Raw genomic sequence first — 24,592 nt, forward strand, 5'->3', positions numbered from 1 at the left:
CAAAACCGGTGGGAATGTTAAAACCATTAATTTGAGTTACCGATTTCATATCCGAAAACAAATCAAACTTTTCAAACTCTTGATGCGTGCATGCGCATGTATTGGGCATAATAAACATATTTTACCGACTTAAAAACAAACTGCGTTTTAACGGTAACTTTTCATAGATTGCGTATATCAGATATAGCTTTATATTTTTATTTGCAACATGATTTTGGATGAGACTATATTGAGACATTTTTGCTGTTTATAATGTTTCATTTAAAGGGGCCTTTTCACGTTTTCGTATATTCTCACATTTTTTTGGAAATTATGATAGTTGTGAGAAAACAGTAATACTGAACATTTCCCATGCTCTAAAATATCAATTTTTGACAATTTAAAAACCATAAAATTATAACACGTTGCAACGCGAAACAATTAAATAATTTGGAGAGTTCTGTTGCTGTAGTTATCTTTAATTGTATTCGTGTTTTTTTACTGGAGCTTTTTAGATCCAACGTTTACATTTATCAATATCAAGCTTTTAATGATAAACTTCAATACATTCAACATCTGTAAAAAGGTCCCTTTAAGATGAAAATTTCTTGATTTGTTGCTTCAGTTAAATAAATGATTTTAATACATATGTGTCGCGTTCTGAGAAAACTGGGCTTAATGCATATGCGTAAAGTGTCATCCAAGATTAGCCTGTGCAGTCCGCACAGGTTTATCAGGAACGACCCTTTCCGCCTTAACTAGATTTTCTTGTAGAAAAAACTTCCTGTAAACAAAAAATACCATAAAAGCGGAAAGTGTCGTCCCTGATTGGCCTGTGCGGACTGCACGGGCTGATCTCGGACGACACTTAACGCACATGTATTGAGCCCAGTTTTCTCAGAACGCGACACATATATATTAAAGACATGGGTAAACAATTCATGTAATTATTGAAGTTGTTTATACACGATTTCCGGCAAGGTTTCGAAGTCAATAAATTATGCTGAACTCGTATAAAGTACATTTGGCGTAATTTGAAGTAATTTGATAGTGCATGTTTATACCGAATTTAATAATGATTGAAACTTAATTTTATTGTTATTAAATTTTACAATATATTAATAACAATCTCAAATTTTTATCTACTTTCTGGGAAACAACAATACATCTTAGTCAATCACGTCAAAAAATAAGGAACGACGTGCATTTACAACGTCTTATTATGTAAACAGCGTTCGTTATCTGATTGACATCTATCACTATTGTTAGTATTGTGACCAGACAATTAGCTCTAACCACTGGTCAGGCTTTCTGACGTCCGAACTTGCTGTCACCTGTTGAACGTGACGTGAAGTAACGTGCGATTAGAGTTCAGACGTCGTTGTCTTTGTTGCTCGGTTGTCTTTACGTCTTTAAGATGTTTATTTGAACATAGCTCTGTGAAAATGGGGCCTACGGCATGTGCGTAATGTTTCGTCTCGGGTCAGCCTGTGCAGTCCGCAGAGGCTAATCAGAAACTTAAAAGTGCACTTTTGTGGAATTGTTCGCTTCTTTGCGAAAATCTAGTTTTAGCGGAAAGTGTCGTCCCCGATAAGCCCTTGTGGACTAAACAGGTTACTCTGAGACGATACATTAAACACACGCATTTAGCCCTGTTTTTCCAGAGAAAGGCTCATTTGTATCTCTTTGATTAGTTTACGTAATGACCGTTAATAAGATAATTATCATGGTGATATTTGAGATTGATTGAATCTAACTTAGAAATAAACAGTAAGGACTAAAAATATCAGCAAGCATTTTTATTCCGAAAATTAAAGATTCTACCAACAGTTATTGTTGTATTTTTCTGCTTTGATTGACAAACATAATTATTGGTATTTCACTGATAGTAATTTTAAAGTATGCGATATTGTGTAAAAGAACAAAAGGTATATGGACTGTTAGAACGTACTGACAACTTAAATCAAGCAATACGCTGTCCAAGCCTGAAAATAGAAAATACAAATCATTTAAAAAAAGACCAAATACTGTGTTGGAAAGTTATTATTAAATATAATTATCACATATAATGATATGTTAATTAATGTGTACATGTAACACAAGTAATTGTATTCAAATGGATAAAACGTATATGATAGATTATAGTTGCACTACAGATTGTAGTGAAGCACTCGAGTAAAATACATGTATATATGGTAATGTAAAAGCATACCAACACACGGCGCTCTGTTCTTGTTGTTTTCCGCGTGTTTACGTCTTGCTATGTTTTATATCGCTTTCATCGCGTGACGAGTTGACAGCACGATCTTGAAGATAACAATCGAGTTGAAGTTGGGATGATTATCAAATGCTGCCAGCTAATATCGTTAATTATTATTTATGAAAACAACTAGCAGCATAGAAAAGGTATCGATCGATTTCCATCCAGTGTTAACCTGTTGATAAAACATGATAACACAAAGTGTTGGATTTAAGCGGAAAAGTTATGACGTACCCTTTGGGTCAAAAGTACAGATACGCCAACAGCTAAAAATAGATATCACAGCGGTGACAAAATTGTTACCGCGGTGACATTTTTGTCACTGCGGTAATAAATTTATCACTGCGGTGATATTTATTTTGTCACTGCGGTTACAATTTTTTCACAGCGTTCACAAATTATGACTGTTGGTATATTTTTATGCCTGCTGTTACATTTGTTTGTTTGGGTCATTTTTCAACCAATCATTTTTGCCTCTACAAACCGAGATTTTTTACAGAAAATAATTAAATATTTAACAATAAATTTAAATAAAATCAATACGGAAGAATAAAGATATTTAATGAGCTTATTCATGTGTTTGTTCATATGTTTTTGTCCTTTAATGATTTTATTAAGTAAAATAATTTGAAAAAAGAAATATTGACCCCGCAGTAAATGCTATATTCGAAGAAAATGGCGGCGCAATTCGTTCAGAGAGCTAAAGAAATTATTTTATCATGCGGTAGAATTGTACTTGGTGATCAAAGTAGGAATGTTTTGGACGACTCTCTCCTTACCCTTAATTCGTTGTTGCTAAATGTTAGGAGAATGTGCACCGAACATCCGAGGATGGAAGAACTTGCTAACATCATTGTCCGTATGATTGAATCCATAGAGCAACATAAGAAGTGAGTTTTGTTTTAATAAATTGAATTAATGATTATATGATTAATTGTGTTGGCACATATTTAAAGTGACAATGCACATGGGTGTGTGAATAGGTCTGATAAATAGGTCACTGAATATTTTGATGACCATCATTTCAAATATATGGCTAACAGTGTTAATTATGGCTGATACTATGTCTGGATTTTTGTTGGTTTGGGTAGCATTAGTTGCAATAAATCAACCTTCAGCTGTATAACCCAAAGCCGCCATAGCAAAAATCATCAAAGGCTCTGGGAGTATGTTTATATGGACCAGGGTAGCTTATCATTTTATTTCATGAGTGGGGACGATTGAACTTAACCAGTACGTAAAAAAAGAATGGAAAAGCATATACTTTCGTCGTTGCTAAGCATGCAACACCTAACACAAAACGCAACACCTAATAACCCTTTTTATCCTAAATAATTCCTTAGTATCTGGGGCTTATAGCCTTCTGCCCCCAAAGCCCTGCTTTGTTGATAGTGGTAAACAGCTGCGTACAGTTAAAGTTCAGTCTTGCCCATGAGTGATCATAGATATTATTTTCACTGTTGCGAAGCGCAGAACAATAACTCCACTTGGAGTTGCTTAACTGTTATGTTAAAGATTTGTGGACGTTTTGCGCCAAAGTATTTTCGCATTTTGTTTCGCTCCCAAGGTTTTTCCTCCCTGATCATTTCGCCCCCATTTTTTTAAAATTTGATACTTGTTACTGTAGTTTTTCATGTCAATTACACTATTGGACATTTAGTGTGTAATGTTATAACATAAATCGCAGATTGTAATCAATAATATGGTTTGATACTTTAGTACACTCAGGTGGTCTGAACAGTTTTCACATGCACTCAGGATGTCCAATCAATCGTTCTGGATCATCTAGCGCTTTTATAGTTCATTTTCTGGATAAGATCGGCAGGGGACAAAAATATTTATAAATGGCACTCGTCCTGCAGGACAAGTGCATTAAAATTTTCACTCGTCCTGCAAACACATGCACTTGTCCTTCAAATATGTGTGAAAGAAAGATTGCAAAGGACTGATATGACTAACAATGTTTCCTAAATCACTGCTAAAATGCTGCTTACTTAGTTATTCATGCCAGCTGATCACAGAAGAAATGTTAACTTACTTTATTTATGAGGAACACAAAATAAATAAATGAAGACAAATTTGTTTTTTCCTTTTTCTAATGCTTGCGTGCTTTCCATTTTGGATGGTTAAACATCGCTCCTGCCCCCTTAAAGAACGCTCGTATGTCAGACATTTTTCAGATGAAATTCAGACTGGTTTAAAACCTTACTTTGCAGTAAAATAATTCTTTAAAAAAAATCAATACTTACAGTGAATGAAGTCAGATGGTTCCCTGTCAACATGGACGCGCAAAGTTTACACCAAAAAGCCAATATTTACTCGGGACACAGTCTCGCATAACAACGCGCACCTGCTGTATGAAATTTACAATTACGATTTCCGGTTCATTCGCGTTCTACTTTCGGAATAGATATGCTTTTTGAAATGATTTTATTTAATGAAAAAGAGTCTTACTGGTCAGAAAATACATATTTTAACATCAGTTTTTTTTTCACTCGTCCTGTAGGACGAGAGCTTTAGGGAAATTCACTCGTCCTTTCAAGATTTCACTCGTCAATACGAGCGGACGAGTGGAATTTTTGTCCCCTGATCGGGTCAGTGTTACATTACATTTTCACTCTCATACATGTATATCAGTGCTCCAGCTAGGATTTGAAAAGGGCAGGGGGGGCTTTTTTGTCAAAAGGGCACTTTGGACGCGCAGTATTTTGTCAAAAGGGCACTTTCGACGCGCAGTATTTTGTCAAAAGGGCACGTTTGAGCGCGCGGGTGTTTCTGGAATGCTTCCTATTGCATGTTAATTTATATGTAATAAATAATTGTATTATTCCCATTATTATAAAACCATTCAAATATAATGTCTACAATGAGGATTAAACTAATTACAATGTAATCAGAGATTTATGTAAAAAAAAAAAAAATTTTTTTTTTTTTTTTTTTTTTTGGGAGGGGGGGGGGGGGCAGGGCGGAGTGTGGTGGAGACCGGTTTGACTTGGCCGTTCGGACCCCAAATGCGGTGACTTCTGGGAAATAGTCTTCAGTTCCGGTTCTGCTATTCCTAGACGATTGTGTTGTATTACGTTCTCCTTGGAAATCCAAGATGTCCTGGGTGATCCTCAGTTCAAGTGATCCAAGCCAGCGACAGAGCGTAAGTACAGCTAATTATCTATTGTCTAATTTACAATAAATGGCGCTGCGAGCAAAAACTCTATACGTATTTTGAATTTCTAATTGGCCATTATTAACTAAGTAAATTGTCAGCCATCTTGAATTTTATTTAACAACATTCCTGTTTGTCTGTTATTTTAAACATTTGTTAAGTAACTTTAGGTCATATAGTCCCTATTTACCCTAATTATAAACTAGTATTACGCCTTTTCCCGGAACTCAGGCTAATTACTATATTTTTAAGTGTGTTTGAAACTTTCAGATTTCGTCGACAGCGTACTATCGAACCGTGTAATTGCATTCTAAATTTAGTCTTTCTGTAAATAGTTATCTCCCTGTTGTTCAATTGTATTTCATATTTGGTTTTCCACTAACGTTGTCGTATTTCAGGCAAAGGCAAGTCATTATCAACTGTATTATATTCAAATTTGGGAATTTTTTACTTTCGTTTTCTTAAACGTAAACACTGGAGGCTACACTACAGTAAACACGTTTAAGAAATATATATTTTCTTCTCAGTTAACTTTAACACAACTTCTGTATAAACTGCTGTGCTTTGTCGGCTGGTCACTTGGTGTAATTATTCACTCGGTGAATGTTGTTCACTTGGTGATATTTTGTTTCACTACGTGATTTATTTCATGTGGTGAATTTTGTTTCACTTAGTGACTTTTATCTGTTCAGTGACAGTAACATCACTTGGTGATATTGTAATCACTCGGTGATATTTCCACCTAGTAATATTTTGTTTCACTGCGTGATTAATCTCATGCGGTGAATTTTGTTTCACTGAGTGAACTTTGTTTTGCTCGGTGATATTTTCACCGTGATATTTTCACTGTGTGATATTTTCACATGGTGACAATTCTTTTCACCTAATAATACTTTGTTTCACTGCGTGATCAATCTCATGCGGTGAATTTTGTTTCACTGAGTGAACTTTGTTTTGCTCGGTGATATTTTCTCCGTGATATTTTCACTGTGTGATATTTTCACATGGTGACAATTCTTTTCACCTAATAATACTTTGTTTCACTGCGTGATCAATCTCATGCGGTGAATTTTGTTTCACTGAGTGATATTTATTGTACTCGGTGATATTTTCACTATGTGATATTTTCACTGTGTGATATTTTCACATGGTGACAGTTCTTATCTTCACTCGGTGATATCTCCACGCGATCATATCTTTCTCATTTAGTGATTCGTTTCACTAAATGGCATTTTGATTATTTTTTTTGTTTCACAAGTGATATTGACATCACTGCGCGGTATTTTGAACTATTGAGTTTTTATTTATTTGTTTATTTAGTGATTGTGTTCACTAAATCAACATTTTGACTATTTTTTTAGTTTCACTTCGCGTCATTTTCGCTGAGTGATATTTCCTCTTAGTAACAGAGTTTATTTAGTGATTAAATCCACTAAATGTCATTTTGATTATTTTTCTTGAGAATTTCTTCATAATTGCAGTTTATCTTTTATGATTACATAGCATTGCTACTTCAGCATTTTCAAAGAATACATAAAAAATAAAGGATCCATTTCAATTTTGTTTTTGTTTATTTCTGACTGCAATTTCAGCATTTCCCAAGTGACATAATAAAATAAATAAACAAATAATATTTTGAGTTTGTCTGTAATACCTACAATGGCAACCTATAATCCCGCTGTCGATATAGACACAGCCTCATCGGATGAGTTGCAAACTTTGCCAGGCGTTGGTAAAAAGGTTGCAGAAGTAATTGTACATATTAGGGACAGTGAAGGTCGTATGACAAGGGAGCTACTAACTCAAATCCCACATTTTCGGGAATTCGAAGGGTTTTGGAGCATGGTACGCTTCAGCAAATCGGAAACGGAGAAAAGTGAGGGTAAAACTGAGGTAACAATGAAAGAGCAGGTTGACGATGACATAGAAGCCATACAAAGGTTGACAACGGTCATCGATCAAGCTCGGTTGAGTGGACCACCGTCGGCCCCAGTCGACTCTTTTAAAAGTAGAGAGTCGGGGGCACGGCTAAGGTATAAGGATGGTTGGAATGAGAGCATAGAACATCCATATCCGGAGTACCCGCCTATGCCGACGCATTCGGGAATGTACCTGGGTAAACACGGAAAGGTTGAAGAAGGTGGTTATTCATACTCGGGTTTTACGCCGATGCATTCGGGGATAAACCCAAGTAAGGAAAGCAAAATGGAAAGTGGGGGGCAGTACCCGGGGTACCCCATGCCCATGTATCCGGGAATGCACCCTGGTAGTTGGCAGCCAGGTTATCCTTATCCTTATGCTTGGATGGGAGGGCCAGGGGGGTATATGTTCCCACCCATGCCGCATGGGTATGGGGCTACGCCACAGGCGGTGCCAGACAGGGTACCCACTAATGATGTGCCCTTGAAGCCTGAGGCCAAGGAAGGGACACAGGGGGCTCGAAAGAAAATTGCACCCTCAAACGGGGGCAATATGGGAGGAGCCGGGATGGGACAACAAAAGGCCAGGCTCCAATCTTTGCCCAAATCATTGACGTATGATGGCAAAGGGAGTTGGCAGGCTTTCTTGACGAAGTTCGGGAAGTTTGCCTCCATCTTCGAATGGACGGAGGAGGAAAAGAGAGATTATCTCTGCTTGTGTTTGACAGATAGGGCCAGTGAGTTCTATGCACTGACTACGGATAGGAACGTAGAAATGACCTATGCGGCAGTGGTGGAAAAACTGGAGAGGCGGTTCGCTTACCGTGAGTTGCCGGAGACGGCAATGGTAACATTCTCGAGTGCGACACAAAGAGAGGAGGAGTCCCTTGATGAGTGGGCGGATAGAGTGTTGACGTTAGCCGGTAAGGCATTCCGGGAACTTCCGGATGCCTTCATGACCCAACAGGCCATATTGCGGTTCTGTATGGGGGCCCGTGAGAAAGAGGCGGGAGAGCAGGTGATTAACCAACGCCCACAAACTATAGAGCAGGCTATAGATAAAATGAAGTGGGCAATCCACACGCATGGCCTGATGTATGGACGGCCAAAGGCGGTGAAAAAGGTAGTATGTGCAGAGGATGTACAAGTGGCGGAGGCGAGGGTTGGAGAACAGAGCAAGATAAACGGGAGGGTTGATGCTCTGGAGAAACGAGTTGGAAGGATGGAGGAGAAGATGGATGCGGTTATGGGTAAGTTGGACAAACTACTGGAAAGGCGGAGTAGGAGTCCAACGACTTCCCCAAGCGGGCAATGCTACACTTGCAACGAAATCGGACATTTTAAGCGGGAATGTCCGAAGTTGTGTAGCAGGACTCTGTCACCTGTCAGTAATGACCGGTGTTTCGAATGTAACGGATATGGGCATATGAAGAAAGATTGCCCGAATGTCACACCTGATGAGCAGGGCAAAACCCTTGGCTCAAAGGAAGGCAAAACAGTAAGGTTTGCAGATTTAAACGGAAAGGGGGTCAGTGTAAGTGGTCCTAACATGACCCCAAAGGAAAAGGGCCAATCTGTTGTTGTATGTCAGATAAGGTCTGGCTCAATGTTTCGTATTAACGCGACATTGGGTGATGGCCTTGTGGTACAGGCTGTTATTGACACAGCGGCGGAGGTGACTTTGGTTTCTGATAGGGTGTTCAAAAAAATACCAGGTGATATACCGGTATTAGAACAGGTGTCGGTTATGACCGCTGGTCGGGATTTGTGTATGAAAGGCGCAATTGTTGGCCCCGTCAAGATTGAGATTGGGGGTCAGACATTCACTGAGAAAGTGTATGTCGCGCCAATAGAAGACAGCATGCTTTTGGGACTGGACTTCATGAGGAAGCATGGAATAAAGATTGATATTCCTAGGTCCACAATAAGCATCAGGGACACAGTAGTGTCAATGAGCGAGGAAGTGGTGAGTGATAGTCTTAGAGTGGCTAAGATTAAGGTTAACAAGTTTATGTCAGTTCCACCGAACTCTGTAGCATTGGTACCCTGTTCTGTGGAGACTAAGCTTGATACCTTTGTTGTTGAGGGGGTAGGAGTGGACCTCATAGTGCCTATGTCGGTACATACAGGTGAGGGAAAGTTGAGGCTCGCTATGCTGAACCCGTCCGATCATTCGGTAAAGGTTAGGAAAGGGCGAGTTGTGGGTAGAGCGGAAGAGGCTAGGCTTGTAAAACCGGTGCCACAGGAGTTTTCTCCTGACCGGTTTGTGGAGGGGCTGGAGAATCGTACTGAAGCAGAATTGCCAGAGCACCTTCATGACCTTATGGAAAGGGCACGAGTAGACCTGACCATAGGGGAGCGACTGGCCAATGATTATGATTTCTGTTTTACACAGAAGTGGCTGATGCATGGAACTGAGCCACCTGATAGTGAGCGTGACTTGGTGGTTCAGTACGCATGCATCAAATGAGATGATAGCAACGGTGTGAAGTGAGGTCGATTGCAGTGACAGGTTGAATAACACTCCAAATGGTGGTTCAGCGGTGTGATGCAATCAGTGGGTTGAGCAATATAAATGTGGTTGGCTGTGTAGGTAGAATCGGAAGGCTCCTTTTGTGGCTAACTCTGGTTGTTGGTAGAGGAGGTGTTAGTGCCTGTATCGGGTTAAGTTCCGAAAGCCAGACGTGGAGGAGGTCCTGTCTATGCCTAATGGTATAGGAAATGGCGGAGGTGATCGTGTAGAGAATGCCATTTTCATCTGATTGACAGGTGAAGGCAGAGCTCAGTTTGATGGTTCACTAAAACCTAGTTAAGCTGAGGGGAGCAAGATAGTTTCCGGTTTGGGAGAAGTAGAAATTATTTGTTGGTAGAGGAGGTGTTAGTGCCTGTATCGGGTTAAGTTCCGAAAGCCAGACGTGGAGGAGGTCCTGTCTATGCCTAATGGTATAGGAAATGGCGGAGGTGATCGTGTAGAGAATGCCATTTTCATCTGATTGACAGGTGAAGGCAGAGCTCAGTTTGATGGTTCACTAAAACCTAGTTAAGCTGAGGGGAGCAAGATAGTTTCCGGTTTGGGAGAAGTAGAAATTATTTCAATGAATGACTAGACTTATTGGCATGTTCGGTTGAATGGTCTCTATAGTTGTGACAGTTTGCAGTGAGTATGAAGTGATTGTATGTTGATGGATTGGCAACAACTTTTTGAAACAAAAGAATCTTTCTTGAATTACAATAATCTTTCAGTTTCTTTGCAGTATATTGCATGTCGGATTATACAATATTAAATACAAGAGTAAGTATCTTATGCAACCTTTCCTTTTCGAAAAGAACTCACAAGTTGAAAAGGCAAAGTATGGTTTTAGAAAAACTGTCAATTATTATGATGTCCTTAATGGTCGACCATGATTGCTGAGTGGTAATTGGTGAAGACGTGATTACGCATTTAGCTTTCAGAACAACTGTGAACCATCCCTTAAAAGTTATTGACGTAAGGTACTCACAAATTGAAAGGCAAAGTATGGTTTTAGAAATACTGTCAATTATTATGATGTCCTTAATAGTGGACCATGATTGCTGAGTGGTAATTGGTGAAGGCGTGATTACACATTTAGCTTTCAGAACAACTGTGAACATTCCCTTAACAATTATTAACGTCTTTATTTGTTAAGTTGTGTATGATAAATTGTATGGAATATGGGTTGAATTGATTGTGCAGGTTGTCCATCATTATTTAACAAGAAATCTACGTAATTGTCGGCACTAAACGTCGATATAGGATGAAATAATGATATGAACCGGGATTCAGATGTGACATTGATAAATGTGTGCGAGTGCTTGATGTGTGTAAATGGGGTTACCTTAGTGAGGGTTTAGGTATTGATGCTATCCCAAACAAAACAGCAGATTGGATAGGGGTTGTTAGTTATGTGAGGAGTACATTGCAAGGCCAAGCATAGCCTTGCTGAAAAGGCCATCGTCATCTCTGATTCAGAGGTGGAGGCGGAAGCTCCGGTCCAAGTTATACCGTAGTCTCGGCAGGCGGAGGGTGCTGATAGTTCGGCTCTCCTCCGAGGTTGAGGACTCCGGTTGAATGTTAGGCAGTGTGGATGGCAAGGAGGTGAGGGTGACGTGGGAGTTGGCTCCAACCGGAGAGGACACAAGACTCAGTCTCTCAGAGATGGAGGTGGAAATTCCGGTTGGATGATGAGGTGGAGGTGAGAGAGATGGCCGTAGTCCCAGAATCTGGGAGGGTCCAGTTTGAGGAGGATATGGAGGTGGTGGGAAGATGGTGTGGTCTGAGAGTGGGGGTGCCTAGAAATGCGAAGCCGTCCGCATTGGATTGTCACTTTCACTGGAGCCACACATTAAGTAATCGGTCATGCGGGCCCAGTGGGCTCGTACACCGGCAAGGGGGGAACTAGAGTGGTGTATGGATTGGTGTGGTTTTGACCAGATTTCTGGTGGGTCATGTGGGGGAAGGGCTATGAGCTGTGTGGTGTAATATATGGTGTAACCTGGGGACGGGCAGCTCAGTGGGTGGGAATAAATAATTTTGATATTCTCCTGATGACTTAAATGCCTTAGATTTGGTTATGTATTAAAAAATTATAAGGTTAAACCTTAGACGGGGATTGGAAAGCTAAATTGGGCTAGGGAGGGGGGCTTGTTAGAACGGGGAGGAGTGTGGTGGAGACCGGTTTGACTTGGCCGTTCGGACCCCAAATGCGGTGACTTCTGGGAAATAGTCTTCAGTTCCGGTTCTGCTATTCCTAGACGATTGTGTTGTATTACGTTCTCCTTGGAAATCCAAGATGTCCTGGGTGATCCTCAGTTCAAGTGATCCAAGCCAGCGACAGAGCGTAAGTACAGCTAATTATCTATTGTCTAATTTACAATAGGAGGTTCGGGGGGGCAGGGCGGAGGTTCGGGAGGGCAGGGCGCGGCGCCCTTCGATTTAGGCCTAGCTGGAGCACTGTATATCAAAATCATGTCAAGCTTTATTTCATTGTCTAGTGTGGTCTACAAAAGTTTAATTACTCATACATGGATCTTTTAAACAAAATAATAATTAACTACATGTACTTGATAAGTTTAAGTTGATATAGATTTATTCTTAGTAAACCAACTTTTTTAAGAGTTTGATAGAGATCGCCAGCTGTTTGTGTTTGTGACAGTTTGTCATATTTATCGGTTTGAGTAAATAAATGGTCAGTTAATCGTACATTTCAGGGCTCGACATAAACTTTTGAAGTTGTCTGGTCGCACCAGGGACCAAAATTTCATATGTCCTGACCCAAAAACATCTTGTCCTGACCATTATATCTTATTTTGCTCAGTACTTTGCAAAATAATGAAATATTAAAAATTGTTCAGATCATAAAGACTTTAATGGGATTGTCAACCACAATTAACGAAAAAAAGAAAAGTTATAAATTGCCGTAATTTTTCACTGCGCCCCACATGCTGCTGCACTGTCAAAACCATAAGACGCAGAGGGACCACCTCGAAGCTGCATTGCACTCCCATGGACTAGTTTTAACCTTTCCAAGGTGCTAGACCCCAAGGGAGCAGCTAGGGGCCCGGTCTACTCTGCCCTCGCCAAATACCTTATAGACTGTCAGATAACTGACAAGATCTAGGTCATTGGGTGAGGGAGAGCAGACAATCCCCACCCAATTATACAGTCATGAGACTGATTCTTTTAAACCGTGTAATCTTTACACAAATCTGACATAATCCTATTGTAATTGTGTTGGATTTGTGTCACTTTGACACAACTTTGTTTTAGCTTTATTGGGCTTATTGTTCCACCGCCCTTTCTAAATCAGGCCAATGGCATTGACCTGATATTCTTTATTTTAACACATTTTTTAATTTAGTATAATGCTAGATCGCCATTTACATTTTTCAGTTTCTTAATACAACCATATTTTATGGCAGCTTTTATTAAAAGAAGGGACGAGGCTGTCCAGTAAACCGGGTTTGTTGGCTGCATTGCACCGCCTCCCTTGCCCTTTGACACCCCACCATTTCCCCTTCAAATGCGAAGAGCCATGTCAGACTGGAGTGCACGGTGCAGTGCCTTATACCTTGCAAAACCCTTAATTAGCCCTCTCCGGGGTAATGCCAACTTCTTGGTATTATTGTAGATTTTCTTAATATTGCTATCTTGTTCATTATAGCCAATAATGTACCTTTGTATTTTCCTTAATTTTTGTTAAAAATGCTATTTTATATAGCAAATAAGGTACTTTTGTACTACATGTGTATTTTCTCTTTTGTTATCCCCTATATTTAAGTTATATTGGAGGGTTAAGAGCTTTTTGTGTTTTTTTTCATCATTCAAGTATAATTTGGTCTTTTTACCAATTTTATATTTTATCGGAAATATGCCAGTACCTCAAATATCATATTGTTTTATTTTTCTTTCCATTTGTACTCATTAGTTTCTATTTACCATGCACTCCCTCTGGTCCAGGGGACAAAACCACCCTAAAATAGTTCTCCTATACAAATTATCTCCCTTAGATCACCCCAGTGGTATTACCCCTGCTGGAAAGTGGAAACCCCCCATTCATTCCTGCCTACACTTCCAAAACTTCCCCTTTTAGAGTCCAGGGTGGTAACTGGAATTTAACTTATAAATAAATGCATATAGTACTGTACATAATGTAAATAATCCTTTTTTATGTATAAAATAGTTGTTTTGTTTAATTTTTAACTGTAAAGTACATGTACATTGTTTTACTTTCAAATTGTTATGTGGCCCTATAAAGGTGACAGTATGGCGACAAGTACGTCATTACCTTTGGATATATAAATATTATTATTAACTTTCTTTTAAATATTGTCTTAACGCCACTCTGGGGGATGTTTCTTCTTCATAGCCCCATTCTCTCTAAGTCCCATACAGACAGGATCTTATGTTGGAGCATTACCGCTATATTCCCTGTCTGCAAGTGTTCAACATTATACCACTCTATAAATATATACTAAATTACAATACACATACAATTATGTACTAAAATACAAATATAAATACAATATTTACCATTTTTCCTTATAAATTAATGCACTTAAGCAATAGGGATACTATAAAGGGGAGCTATTTTACCAGGCTCTACTTGCATAATTTAATATAGTTTTAAAAAAACTTTCCATGTTTGTCTATTTTTTTTATATACATTTATACAACCGGTGTAAATTTATGACTTTATATGCATTAATACAACCTTAACATCAGATTTATACTTATCATTAGTCATATAATGTCTGTTAACAAAAAGTGGCATTGTTGAACCACTTTGTGGTCTGGAAAACTCCAAAACTATTAATATTATTTTTATTTTAAATAAAGTACACACCTGTGAATTTTTTTTCTAATTTATATAAAACTATAAATAATTTCATATTATAATAACATCAAAAAACACAGATCACAAAGTTAAAAGACTCCAACAACAACTCCATTGCAGCATACGCTGAACAATGGGTCTAGTAATGATGATGCCACTTATAATAGTATGTGTTTTCACCATCACTACTTATATAAATTGGGCTATTTTCTTTCTTCCTCTTTCTTTTTATCACAAATAACATCAATAGAATAATAATGATAATAATTATAATGAAAATAACAATATAACACCTTCATGGTAGTTTAACAGTATAAAACAATCATTCTAAATGCAAATAAATTTAAGTACTAATGGATGTAATTATCCTTTTTTTGTTCCATATATTTCCTATCATGAAATTCTACATTGTTTACGTTATAGATAGTAAACTTAATGTCAAGGCCTTTCATTGTGCAAATTTTTCATCTCAAAACAGATTGACCTACTTGCTTTTGCAAGTTAAGGAATTCGGACCAATCAACGCCATGTTTTTAAAATGCAGTCAGCAAATAGGAAATCTTGTCTCTTAGCGTAGTTTTATATGCATAGATTCTTGAGTATCTTGTTATATTATATATTTAATTGTTAAAGTAAAGTTTTTTTTAAATTTATTAGATTTGTATGCCCCCCTTCAAAGAATAGGGGGTATATTGTTTTGCTCATGTTGGTCCGTCGGTCCGTCCACCAGATGGTTTCTTGATGATAACTCAAGAACGCTTTGGCCTAGGATCATGAAACTTCATAGGTACATTGATCATGAATGGCAGATGACCCCTATTGATTTTCAGGTCACTAAGTCAAAGGTCAAGATCACAGTGACTCAAAATAGTAAAATGGTTTCCGGATGATAACTCAAGAATGCTTAGGCCTAGGAATATGAAATTTCATAGATACATTGATTATGACTGGCAGATGACCCCGTTTTATTTGGTTTTTAACTGAAGTTCCGAGGGTAGACAACCCCATTAGTTAGTTACATTAAGTAACAATTCTTAAGTTACAACCAATGAAGCTACATGTACAATTAAAAGGTCGACAATAGATCGATTGCCAAAAATTTAATCGGTCGCGTTCTTAAATAAGTATACAGAAATGTACATACACACAGTATACGTATAAATAAATAGAAAAACAAATAAAAAAAAAAAGAAAGCAAAATACCACTTCCTCTTTATTATTAAACATTGCATATAATAGATATCTGTATGACCCGTGTTATTTTGAAACTTACTTTTAAACTAACTCGCATACATTTAACAAATTTGATTACACTTTGCTATCGTTTTTTTTTAAATAAAACAACATTTATTTTACTTTGCTATTGTTAATTTTGTTATTTTCGTGTATAGTTTATTTAAAACAAAGCATGAAATGACACATAAAACGTTTTTAAAACAAATACAGTTTAGTTTATCGTAAACGTCTTATTGTAAATAGAAGATAAAGATACTTGGTAAACCATGCCATGCAATGACACTTCAAGTTTGAAGTGAAATGACTAAGGGGGAAACATGCATGGTGGAAACACCTGGGGCCCGAAACATCCGACGACAATATTAAATAGATGTTGCTCGTATTTATAATTTGGACACTGTTATAAGTTTTATGTTTAATCAACAACATATTATTTGCATAGTTCTTCCAGGATTCCCAGCTCAATGCAGCGGTTACTCATTTTGTGAATGTTGACCAAAAGCCTTAACACTGTTTATATGTCTCCCGGTCTATACTGGGGAACATATTGTTTTTGCCCTGTCTGTTGGTTTGTTGGTTTGCATCAAATTTTAACATTGGCCATAACTTTTGCGATATTGATATTTGCCACTTGATATTTGAGTTTGACGTGCATGTGTATCTCATGGAGCTGCACATTTTAAGTGGTGAAAGGTCAAGGTCTTTGTTCAAGGTCAAATGTCAATTACATGGGCGACATATTGTTTTACAAACACATCATGTTGTTTTTTATTCTGAATGTTCACTGTCAATGGAAATATTTTTGCAGAAGGAAACACTACATTATCATGAGTATTCATACATTTGTACATGTATCAATATAGATAATGGGCATGATTGGGATCCAGAGAGGCAGAAAATCAAAACCCAAAACCATTTTTCTGCCTTTGTGGTATGTTTGTAGTCTTTTTGGTATTCAGCCTTTTTCGTATAACTATGTGTTCTTTTTGGATTGTTCTTAATTTGCAATAATTGGAATAGGTCCGGTTCCAGGTAATTGGGAACGAATGATGACATATGATTAAGGAGCATTGCTTATTAATAGTTCAAAGTGTTTTTTATCTGATTTTAGTTCCTCGTTTCCATCGGTCAGGTTCTTTTCTGCCAATCAACAGAGGACAAGAGGTCATCCTGTGTATGTAATTTCTCGAGAACAGCTGGAATTCTTCATTGAAGCTGGCTTTACAAGACGACAAATGGCAGATCTTCTGCATGTGTCTGACTCATCGGTCAAGCGAAGGCTTAGGTATAGTGCATAATATTTGAAATTTGAAAGAAATATTTACATGAAGTTTCTCCTGTTACCTAAGAAAGTTTATAATGATTACCTGTAAGCACCCTTCATTTCACAAATTTCCCAGATAATCTGAAGACCTGTGTCACTGCATCATGTTAGTTGTTTGTGGTAAAAAAAAATATAATTATAGATTTAAAATAGAGATTTAAAAACATACTTTTGTGTTTCATTATATTTTTGGTTTAAATTCCCCTATTTGGATAAATAATGCATAATTTCCACCTGCTTGAGGGTACAGGTACTGTTCCCCAAAAACAGAGAGTCCCCTGATATAGACACAGATTGAGTAGTTCAGTTTGTGATTGTGCATTAAACCATGGTTTGAGTCTAATGTTTTGTCACTTATTTCATAATTAATGGTCTTATTAAACCCTTTTTATTGATCAATGAATTATTGTGTGCATGTCTGGTTGGTGAACTTGGATAAGATCGAACCTTTTTTGATACATTAGACAAGATTTATTTACAAAGAAATGGTTTAACTAGTTTTAAGTAAATTTAATAGTTTTGGTTATAGTTAAATATGTCTACAGTCTTGACGCTAACCCCTAGCCCGACAGCCCGGGGCTAGTGATATGTAATTTTGGCTATTAAAATTTCCGGATTCAAATAATCGGGCTAGTGGGTATTTTAATCTGTTCTATTAATGCATAAAGATTTGGGCTAGTTGTTCAACAATGCTAAAGTGAAGATTGTGTCTATCATTATTCAAATGCAATTTGCATGATACACATGTGAGAAAACCAGCTGAAAGCCTGCTGAATTTGTTTCAGATCCTTTGGTCTAAAGCTGAGGCAGACATACTCGGTGCTGTCAAATAATGCATTAGATGATCTTGTGCGAGAAGTGACCCAAGGGAACCCGTCCCTTGGTCAGAGAATGGTTCAAGGCCTGCTGCAGAGCCGAGGACATAGAGTTCAGAGGCAGAGAGTTGCTGACAGCCTAATACGAGTTGATGCCGCAGCAGTGGCTTTGAGATGGTGTCATTCCATAAGACGACGGGTCTACAAGGTTGCAGCACCAAATTCATTGTGGCATATTGATGGAAACCACAAGTTAATCAGGTTAAAACAGCTAACGTTTAATAACCATTTCCCACTCAGAAGAAAAAAGAAAATCACTTTGTGCAAACAGCATAAAACCAAAACAGCCTTCGAGTAACTCGCAGTCTGTTCAGGTTTTATGCTGTTTGCTGCTCATCAGTATCTCAGGGTTGGAAATGAAACCTTTAAAACTTGAATACATTTAAAAAGATATTTAATTATATGTAACTTTCTAAGAGACTACAAATGCGTCAAAATACATATCTAAGTGATAAAGGGTTAAATGAGGCATAGATCATAGAACGTAATATTATTAGAGTATTTGTTTACCACTTAGCCACAATCTGCTTATATGAAACACCTTATACAGGTATTACAATTTTATTTAGTTTTAACACTGTGTTCTACATCTTGACAAGTTGGAGTCTATGGCAATCAATTTGCTTAAGTGAAGGGAGAATTTTGTATTTAATATGGGGAAAAAATATATATTTTGCTGGGGGAATGGGGCCTTATTTCAGCTAAAAAAAAGTCAGTCCTCCATTAGAAATATTGAGTATTGCAAGGTTATTGTTAAGGAAAATTTAAGAGTAATATTCTCAAGTTTTGTTCTCCAAACTTCCAACAAAGCAGGCTTGGAATCATCAAAACCTTCATTTTTAGCTTGACTATTATATATGAAATATATATAGTGGAGCTATCCTACTCACCCCGGCGTCGGCGTGAGCGTTAGCGTCTGCGTCCGCTTGCAAATGTTAAAGTTTTCGAACTACCTCAAATATTTTCATTCTCCCTTCACATATTGCTTTAATATTTTGCATACTTCTTTACCAACATGACCCTCAACCTATAAACAATAGCAGACAAATCTATCAAGCATTTTGTCATAATTATGGCCCCTTTTCCACTTAGAATATGCATCAAATGTTAAAGTTTGCGTACTACCCCAAATATTTCCTATGTCCTTTAACATATTGCTTTTATATTTTGCATACTTCTTTACCAACATGACCCCAATCTATAAACAAGAGCAGACAACTGTATCAAGCATTTTGACGAATTATTGCCCCTTTTATACTTAGATTGATCAATAATTTGCGTACCACCTCAAATATTTTCTATGTCCTTTGACATATTGCTTTCATATTTTGCATACTTCTTTACCAACATGATCCCAATCTATAAACAAGAGCAGGCAACTGTATCAAGCATCTTGACAGAATTATGGCGCCTTTTATACTTAGATAATTGAACATTTTGCTAAAATTGCCATAACTTCTTTATTTATGATCACATTTGATTCATACTTTGACAAAACAACACTTACCTGACATACCACAATGCACTCCACCCAAACCATCCCCCATGCCCCAACCCAGAATCCCCCCCCTAAAAGAAAAATAATAAAAATAATAAAAAAAATTTCCTTATTTTTGAAAGATCATCTATTAAATTACCACACACCCTCATTATACCCCCCCCCTCTCCTCCATGATGGCTTACGTTATACTGTCAAGCACTCGAATAGTCAAGCGCACTGTCCTCTGACAGCTCTTGTTCAACTCTTGGATGTGGAGTATTGCAAAATTTAAATCCTTTTAGGATTCCAAATGTATAAAATAAAGAATGAATTTTAAATCATGGTGTAAGTGTCCAACAAAATAAATGAAAATTAGTACCAAACATTTTTTAATCTATGAGATAATACGGATTCAAGTCAATCAAGTAGACAGGGTATATTTGCATATCCTTCTTTACTTTTTCTGGTATTTACGTGGAATGATGACAATTGGTTAACAATAAAATACATGTACCAAAACAGGTTAACTAGTTATGGATTTGACATGCCTAATTAATATATTTTATTAACCAGGTTTTCCGAAGTAAAAAACTGGTTATTAGATTGGCGAATGCGGGCGGGCTGGCTGGCTGGCGGGCTGGCGGAATAAGCTTGTCCGGGCCATAACTATGTCGTTCATTGTCAGATTTTAAAATCATTTGGCACATTTGTTCACCATCATTGGACGGTGTGTCGCGCGAAATAATTACGTCGATATCTCCAAGGTCAAGGTCACACTTTGAGTTCAAAGGTCAAAAATGGCCATAAATTAGCTTGTCCGAGCCATAACTATGTCGTTCATCGTCAGATTTTAAAATCATTTGGCACATTTGTTCACCATCATTGGACGGTGTGTCGCGCGAAATAATTACGTCGATATCTCCAAGGTCAAGGTCACACTTTGAGTTCAAAGGTCAAAAATGGCCATAAATGAGCTTGTCCTGGCCATAACTATGTCATTCATTGTGAGATTTTAAAATCATTTGGCACATTTGTTCACCATCATGGGACGGTGTGTCCCACGAAAGAATCACGTCAATATCTCCAATGTCAAGGTCGCCACGACTAAAAATAGATTAAAAAAAAAAAAATACAAAGGGGGTTAATTTTTTTTGGTCATTTCAAAAGTTCAGTTTGAGTTTTCTCCCTTTATCAGATTTTTTTTTCACAATGAAAACCTGGTTTTGTGACAATTTTGTCCCTTGTTTTTACATAGAATATAAAATAAACATCTTCTATACGCCTTTTATCTGATAGCAAAAAGCTATGTTATATACTGGTATAAATTCCTAGATAGGTAGTAATTATTATTGGTGCTGTAAAGAGAGATATGTGTGGTTAAAATTTTAAGCCACACATTTCCGCTGAAGCAGCAAAAGGCATATAATAAATCATTATTGAATTAATATGTAATTACTATCATGTTTATATGTTGCAATTTATAATGCATCATGCAAATGTCGCTATTACATATTACTGTCATTTCAAAGCCAATTATTTATCTTCAGATGGGGCTTTGTCGTCCACGGTGGGATTGATGGATACTCGAGACTGTGTGTCTTCCTGAAAGTATCCACCAACAACCGTGCAACCACGATGACGAAAGCCTTCATAAATGGTACTAGGCAGTATGGTGTACCTTCCAGAGTGAGATCGGATAAAGGTCTGGAAAACACAGGAGTTGGAGCCTTCATGATATCCTATCGAGGCCCTGGTCGTGGATCCTTCATTACTGGGAAGAGCGTCCACAACCAGAGGATCGAGCGGCTCTGGAGGGACATGTATTCTGCATGTACCAATGTGTTCCACCAGCTCTTCCAACATCTAGAGGAGACGGGTCGCTTGGACCTGAGCTCCGAAGTACACATGTGGTGCTTACACCTGGTGTATGTTCCACTCATTCAGCGGGCCTTAGACCGCTTCCGTGACGGATGGAACTGCCACAGACTGAGTGAGGAGAGGGGCAGAACACCCACCCAGCTTTATCTGCAGGGCATGATAGAGCATGCAGGACGTGGTCATCGAGGGGTTGATGACATGTTCTTTGAACCTCAGGAGGAACAACTGAGTGTCTCAGAGGAAGACTATGGAGTAGATGAGGAAGCTCCTGTAGCCTCAGCAAATGACGATGAGCTACAGGTGTCCTCTGTTACAACACCCATTGACCATGAACAAATGGCAGAACTAACTAATAGAATAAGACCCTTGGATTCAGAGGTCCTCATGATGCAGGGGTGTCAATTTTCCGGATTATTCCGGAAATCCGGATTTGAGCCGTTCAGGGTTGATTTTGAGGTGAATGTAAATCCGATGAGTTTGTTTAAGGCGGGTGGGGGTAGGGACAAAATTCTTTTAGTGCGGGATCATTTCAGAACGAATATTGTTATAGCATCGTCGGCATTCCGGACATTTGCGCTTGGTATAGATTTTATTTATTGATTTCGGTAAGCGTTGGCACTGACATGAGCAGTAACTGGCTAAGTAAAGCACTACAATATCATATTTTAAAACAATATGTTAATCAAATCATATATAGTACAGCCAAAGCAGAACAAACGTATTTCGCGATCCGCGGCGGCAAGGCAAAACGAGTCGATGCCGCGTCAGTCGTTGAAGCCGCGTCAGTATGCGGCGGCAAGTCGCATTTCGCCGCGAAACTTCGCATCTGTCCGCTGAGGCATGCCGCTATCCGCGACATGATGCCGAGTCGATGCGCATCATGAAATAAAAAATCTTTTTAAAATTATTAGTAACATGTAGTTAACAAATTTTGAAAGAACAATTATAATAATAATTAAAATCATAATAAATTTATTGTGCGCGGATTGTATTAGCATATACATGTAAGCATAGTTAATGTGTCTGGCCAATTAAGTTTGTTTCCCGTCCGTAGTGTATGTATTTCACACATAAACAAGGTCACGTAATTATGTTTTCGCACATACAAGTGGTCAAGGCTCCAGCATATGGTGGATTTATAAATTAATTGCATGTTGATTTTGCTATTAAATCTAAGCTGAGAAAATTAGCAGTTTGAAGCCACATCAATAATCAAGACGGTGACGACGTATTTGTTGTTTTGTTAATTATCAGCTTATTATAACTATTGTTTGAATATGCGTATATAAACAGGTTTTATTTTGTTCATATTATACAGTTATTATCGCTACTAATTACCCGATACTCCCGTATATTCCAGTTTTAAAGCAAATGCTGGTAAATATTTACGATACACAAACATTCTCGATATTTCCTTAAAGCGGGTATATACGATTTAGTCAAATATTTATGAATTTATATAAACTGTGTAAAAAACTTATTATATATATATTTCAATATAAATTAAAATAAAAGTTAAGAAGAACATGTGTCAAAAAATGCGAGATAAGCCAGATATTTAATTCTGAAATTGAAAACGGCTGTACAGCCGAATTCGCCAGCATGTATACCATACATGTACGATGTGCATCTAAACTTAGTTTAACGGTTTATTTGAAATTCTGCAACGATATCTATTCATACGACACACGAACACTATCTCCGATCCTAATACAAAGACGAATGCTTCGGTTATTGTAGGAAAATATGTACGTCACTATCGGCTCGGGGCGCTAATTTGTCTTTGCTGCATTTTATGAAATTCGGCTTTAATGTATAATTTGTCTTGCCTATTTTGTGTTGTTGTAACATATTTTATCAATATATTACAATTAAACACATATAAAAAATCGTATATACCCGCTTTAAGTATCAAATACATTTTGGCATTTGTTACTATTTATAGAGATGATGAAATAACGTCTAATCGGGGCGTTTTTTTTCCACTGAACACGCGATTTACGCCTGACGTGATGTTCATGTATTTATACAACACAAAATACACCCAAACTTTCCAAAAGACGTTCTACATGTCTGCATAATTTTCGCGCTTTTTATGAAACAAAGGATATTTTAGCACTGTTTATTTGACGCTAGAATTTGTCAAAGGTCGCGTTAGCATTAAAATTCGGAAGTGTGTTTTGGATTACAAATTTAATAATGATAATCGAACGAAACATTAACAGTTGCGCGTAATTAATTCTACGCTATACATACATGTATGTACATGTAGGTGGATATCTTTTCACTCGATCCGCCGCGTACGTATGCGGCGGATTTACTCCGCGAAAGTACGCGAGGTTAACACAGACTCGGCGTCGTTGCGCGGATCGATGCCGAGTGCCACGGCGATACGCCGCGTGAACACACGTTTCGGCCGCCGCGTACTAATAATCTGGCCGTGGCGTAGCCGCGGATTATGTTTGTGCCACGTTAGCTGTACTGTATTGACTGCGTATTTGCTAGGTTACTGGTTACTGGTTTTCATTTTCTGCAGTCAAACGATATGCATATTTTATTTCATTTGCAAATGATGTTTTGCGACATGTTTTCGGACAGTCGTTTTCAGATACGCTGGTTTGTCGATTTTAATTTAATTTCGAAGTTCTTAATATCATTTGTTTAGAATGACAAATACACCTGCGGTGTTACAGATGGTTTGGTTTATAATATTTCGCATTGTACTCACCAGAAATTGCAACTAGAAAGACTTTAAAAAAAGAACAATAAGCTAGGACTCGGGGGGGGGGGGGGGGTTGTGCCCTCTCTTCCCTTTATCCTACGGCTTTATTTTCCGGATTTCAAATTTGGGACAATTGACACCCCTGGAGGATGGTTTGGCTGTTGACTTGTTTGAACAGGCTGTGTCCTTTTGTTCGCAGGCATTAAACATATAATGACGTATACTGAACAGTTCTAAGTGGTCAATGGGTTGTAACAGAGGACACCTCTGGCTTCGTCGTTTTCTAAGTTTCAGTAGCTCCCTCATCTACTCAGTTGTTCTTCCTGAGGTTCAAAGAACGTCATCCACCCTCGATGACCACGTCCCGCATGCTCTATCTTGCCCTGCGTGGTTGAACAAGTTGT

At 37.9% G+C, this 24,592-nt stretch overlaps 1 protein-coding gene across 3 annotated transcripts; it reads left to right on the top strand.

Annotated features, from left to right (window-relative positions):
- The first annotated feature begins 2,762 nt into the window (after positions 1-2,762).
- LOC127873051 (uncharacterized) lies at positions 2,763-24,482 on the top strand. 3 transcript variants are annotated; one of them, XM_052416614.1, is made up of 5 exons: positions 2,763-3,129; positions 17,021-17,194; positions 18,019-18,309; positions 21,136-21,844; positions 24,337-24,482. In XM_052416614.1, exons 1-5 carry the CDS (start codon positions 2,897-2,899, stop codon positions 24,400-24,402), a joined length of 1,473 nt encoding a protein of 490 aa, XP_052272574.1. In that variant the 5' UTR covers positions 2,763-2,896; the 3' UTR covers positions 24,403-24,482. The 3 variants fall into 3 exon arrangements, with proteins under 3 accessions (XP_052272574.1, XP_052272589.1, XP_052272580.1); XM_052416629.1 differs by lacking the exon at positions 2,763-3,129 and adding an exon at positions 4,072-4,833; XM_052416620.1 differs by lacking the exon at positions 2,763-3,129 and adding an exon at positions 15,572-16,840.
- The last annotated feature ends 110 nt before the right edge of the window (positions 24,483-24,592 follow it).

The sequence above is a fragment of the Dreissena polymorpha genome, chromosome 1, assembly GCF_020536995.1.
Source record: "Dreissena polymorpha isolate Duluth1 chromosome 1, UMN_Dpol_1.0, whole genome shotgun sequence".
Lineage (NCBI taxonomy): Eukaryota > Metazoa > Mollusca > Bivalvia > Myida > Dreissenidae > Dreissena > Dreissena polymorpha.

What these genes read in the sequence shown, in the direction of transcription:
- LOC127873051 (XM_052416614.1), top strand. Translation starts at nt 2,897, where the DNA reads ATGCTATATTCGAAGAAAATGGCGGCGCAATTCGTTCAGAGAGCTAAA. An exon ending in TCCATAGAGCAACATAAGAA is followed by an intron (nt 3,130 to 17,020) that starts GTGAGTTTTGTT and finishes ATCTGATTTTAG; the next exon opens with TTCCTCGTTTCCATCGGTCA. An exon ending in TAAGACCCTTGGATTCAGAG is followed by an intron (nt 21,845 to 24,336) that starts GTCCTCATGATG and finishes ACACCCCTGGAG; the next exon opens with GATGGTTTGGCTGTTGACTT.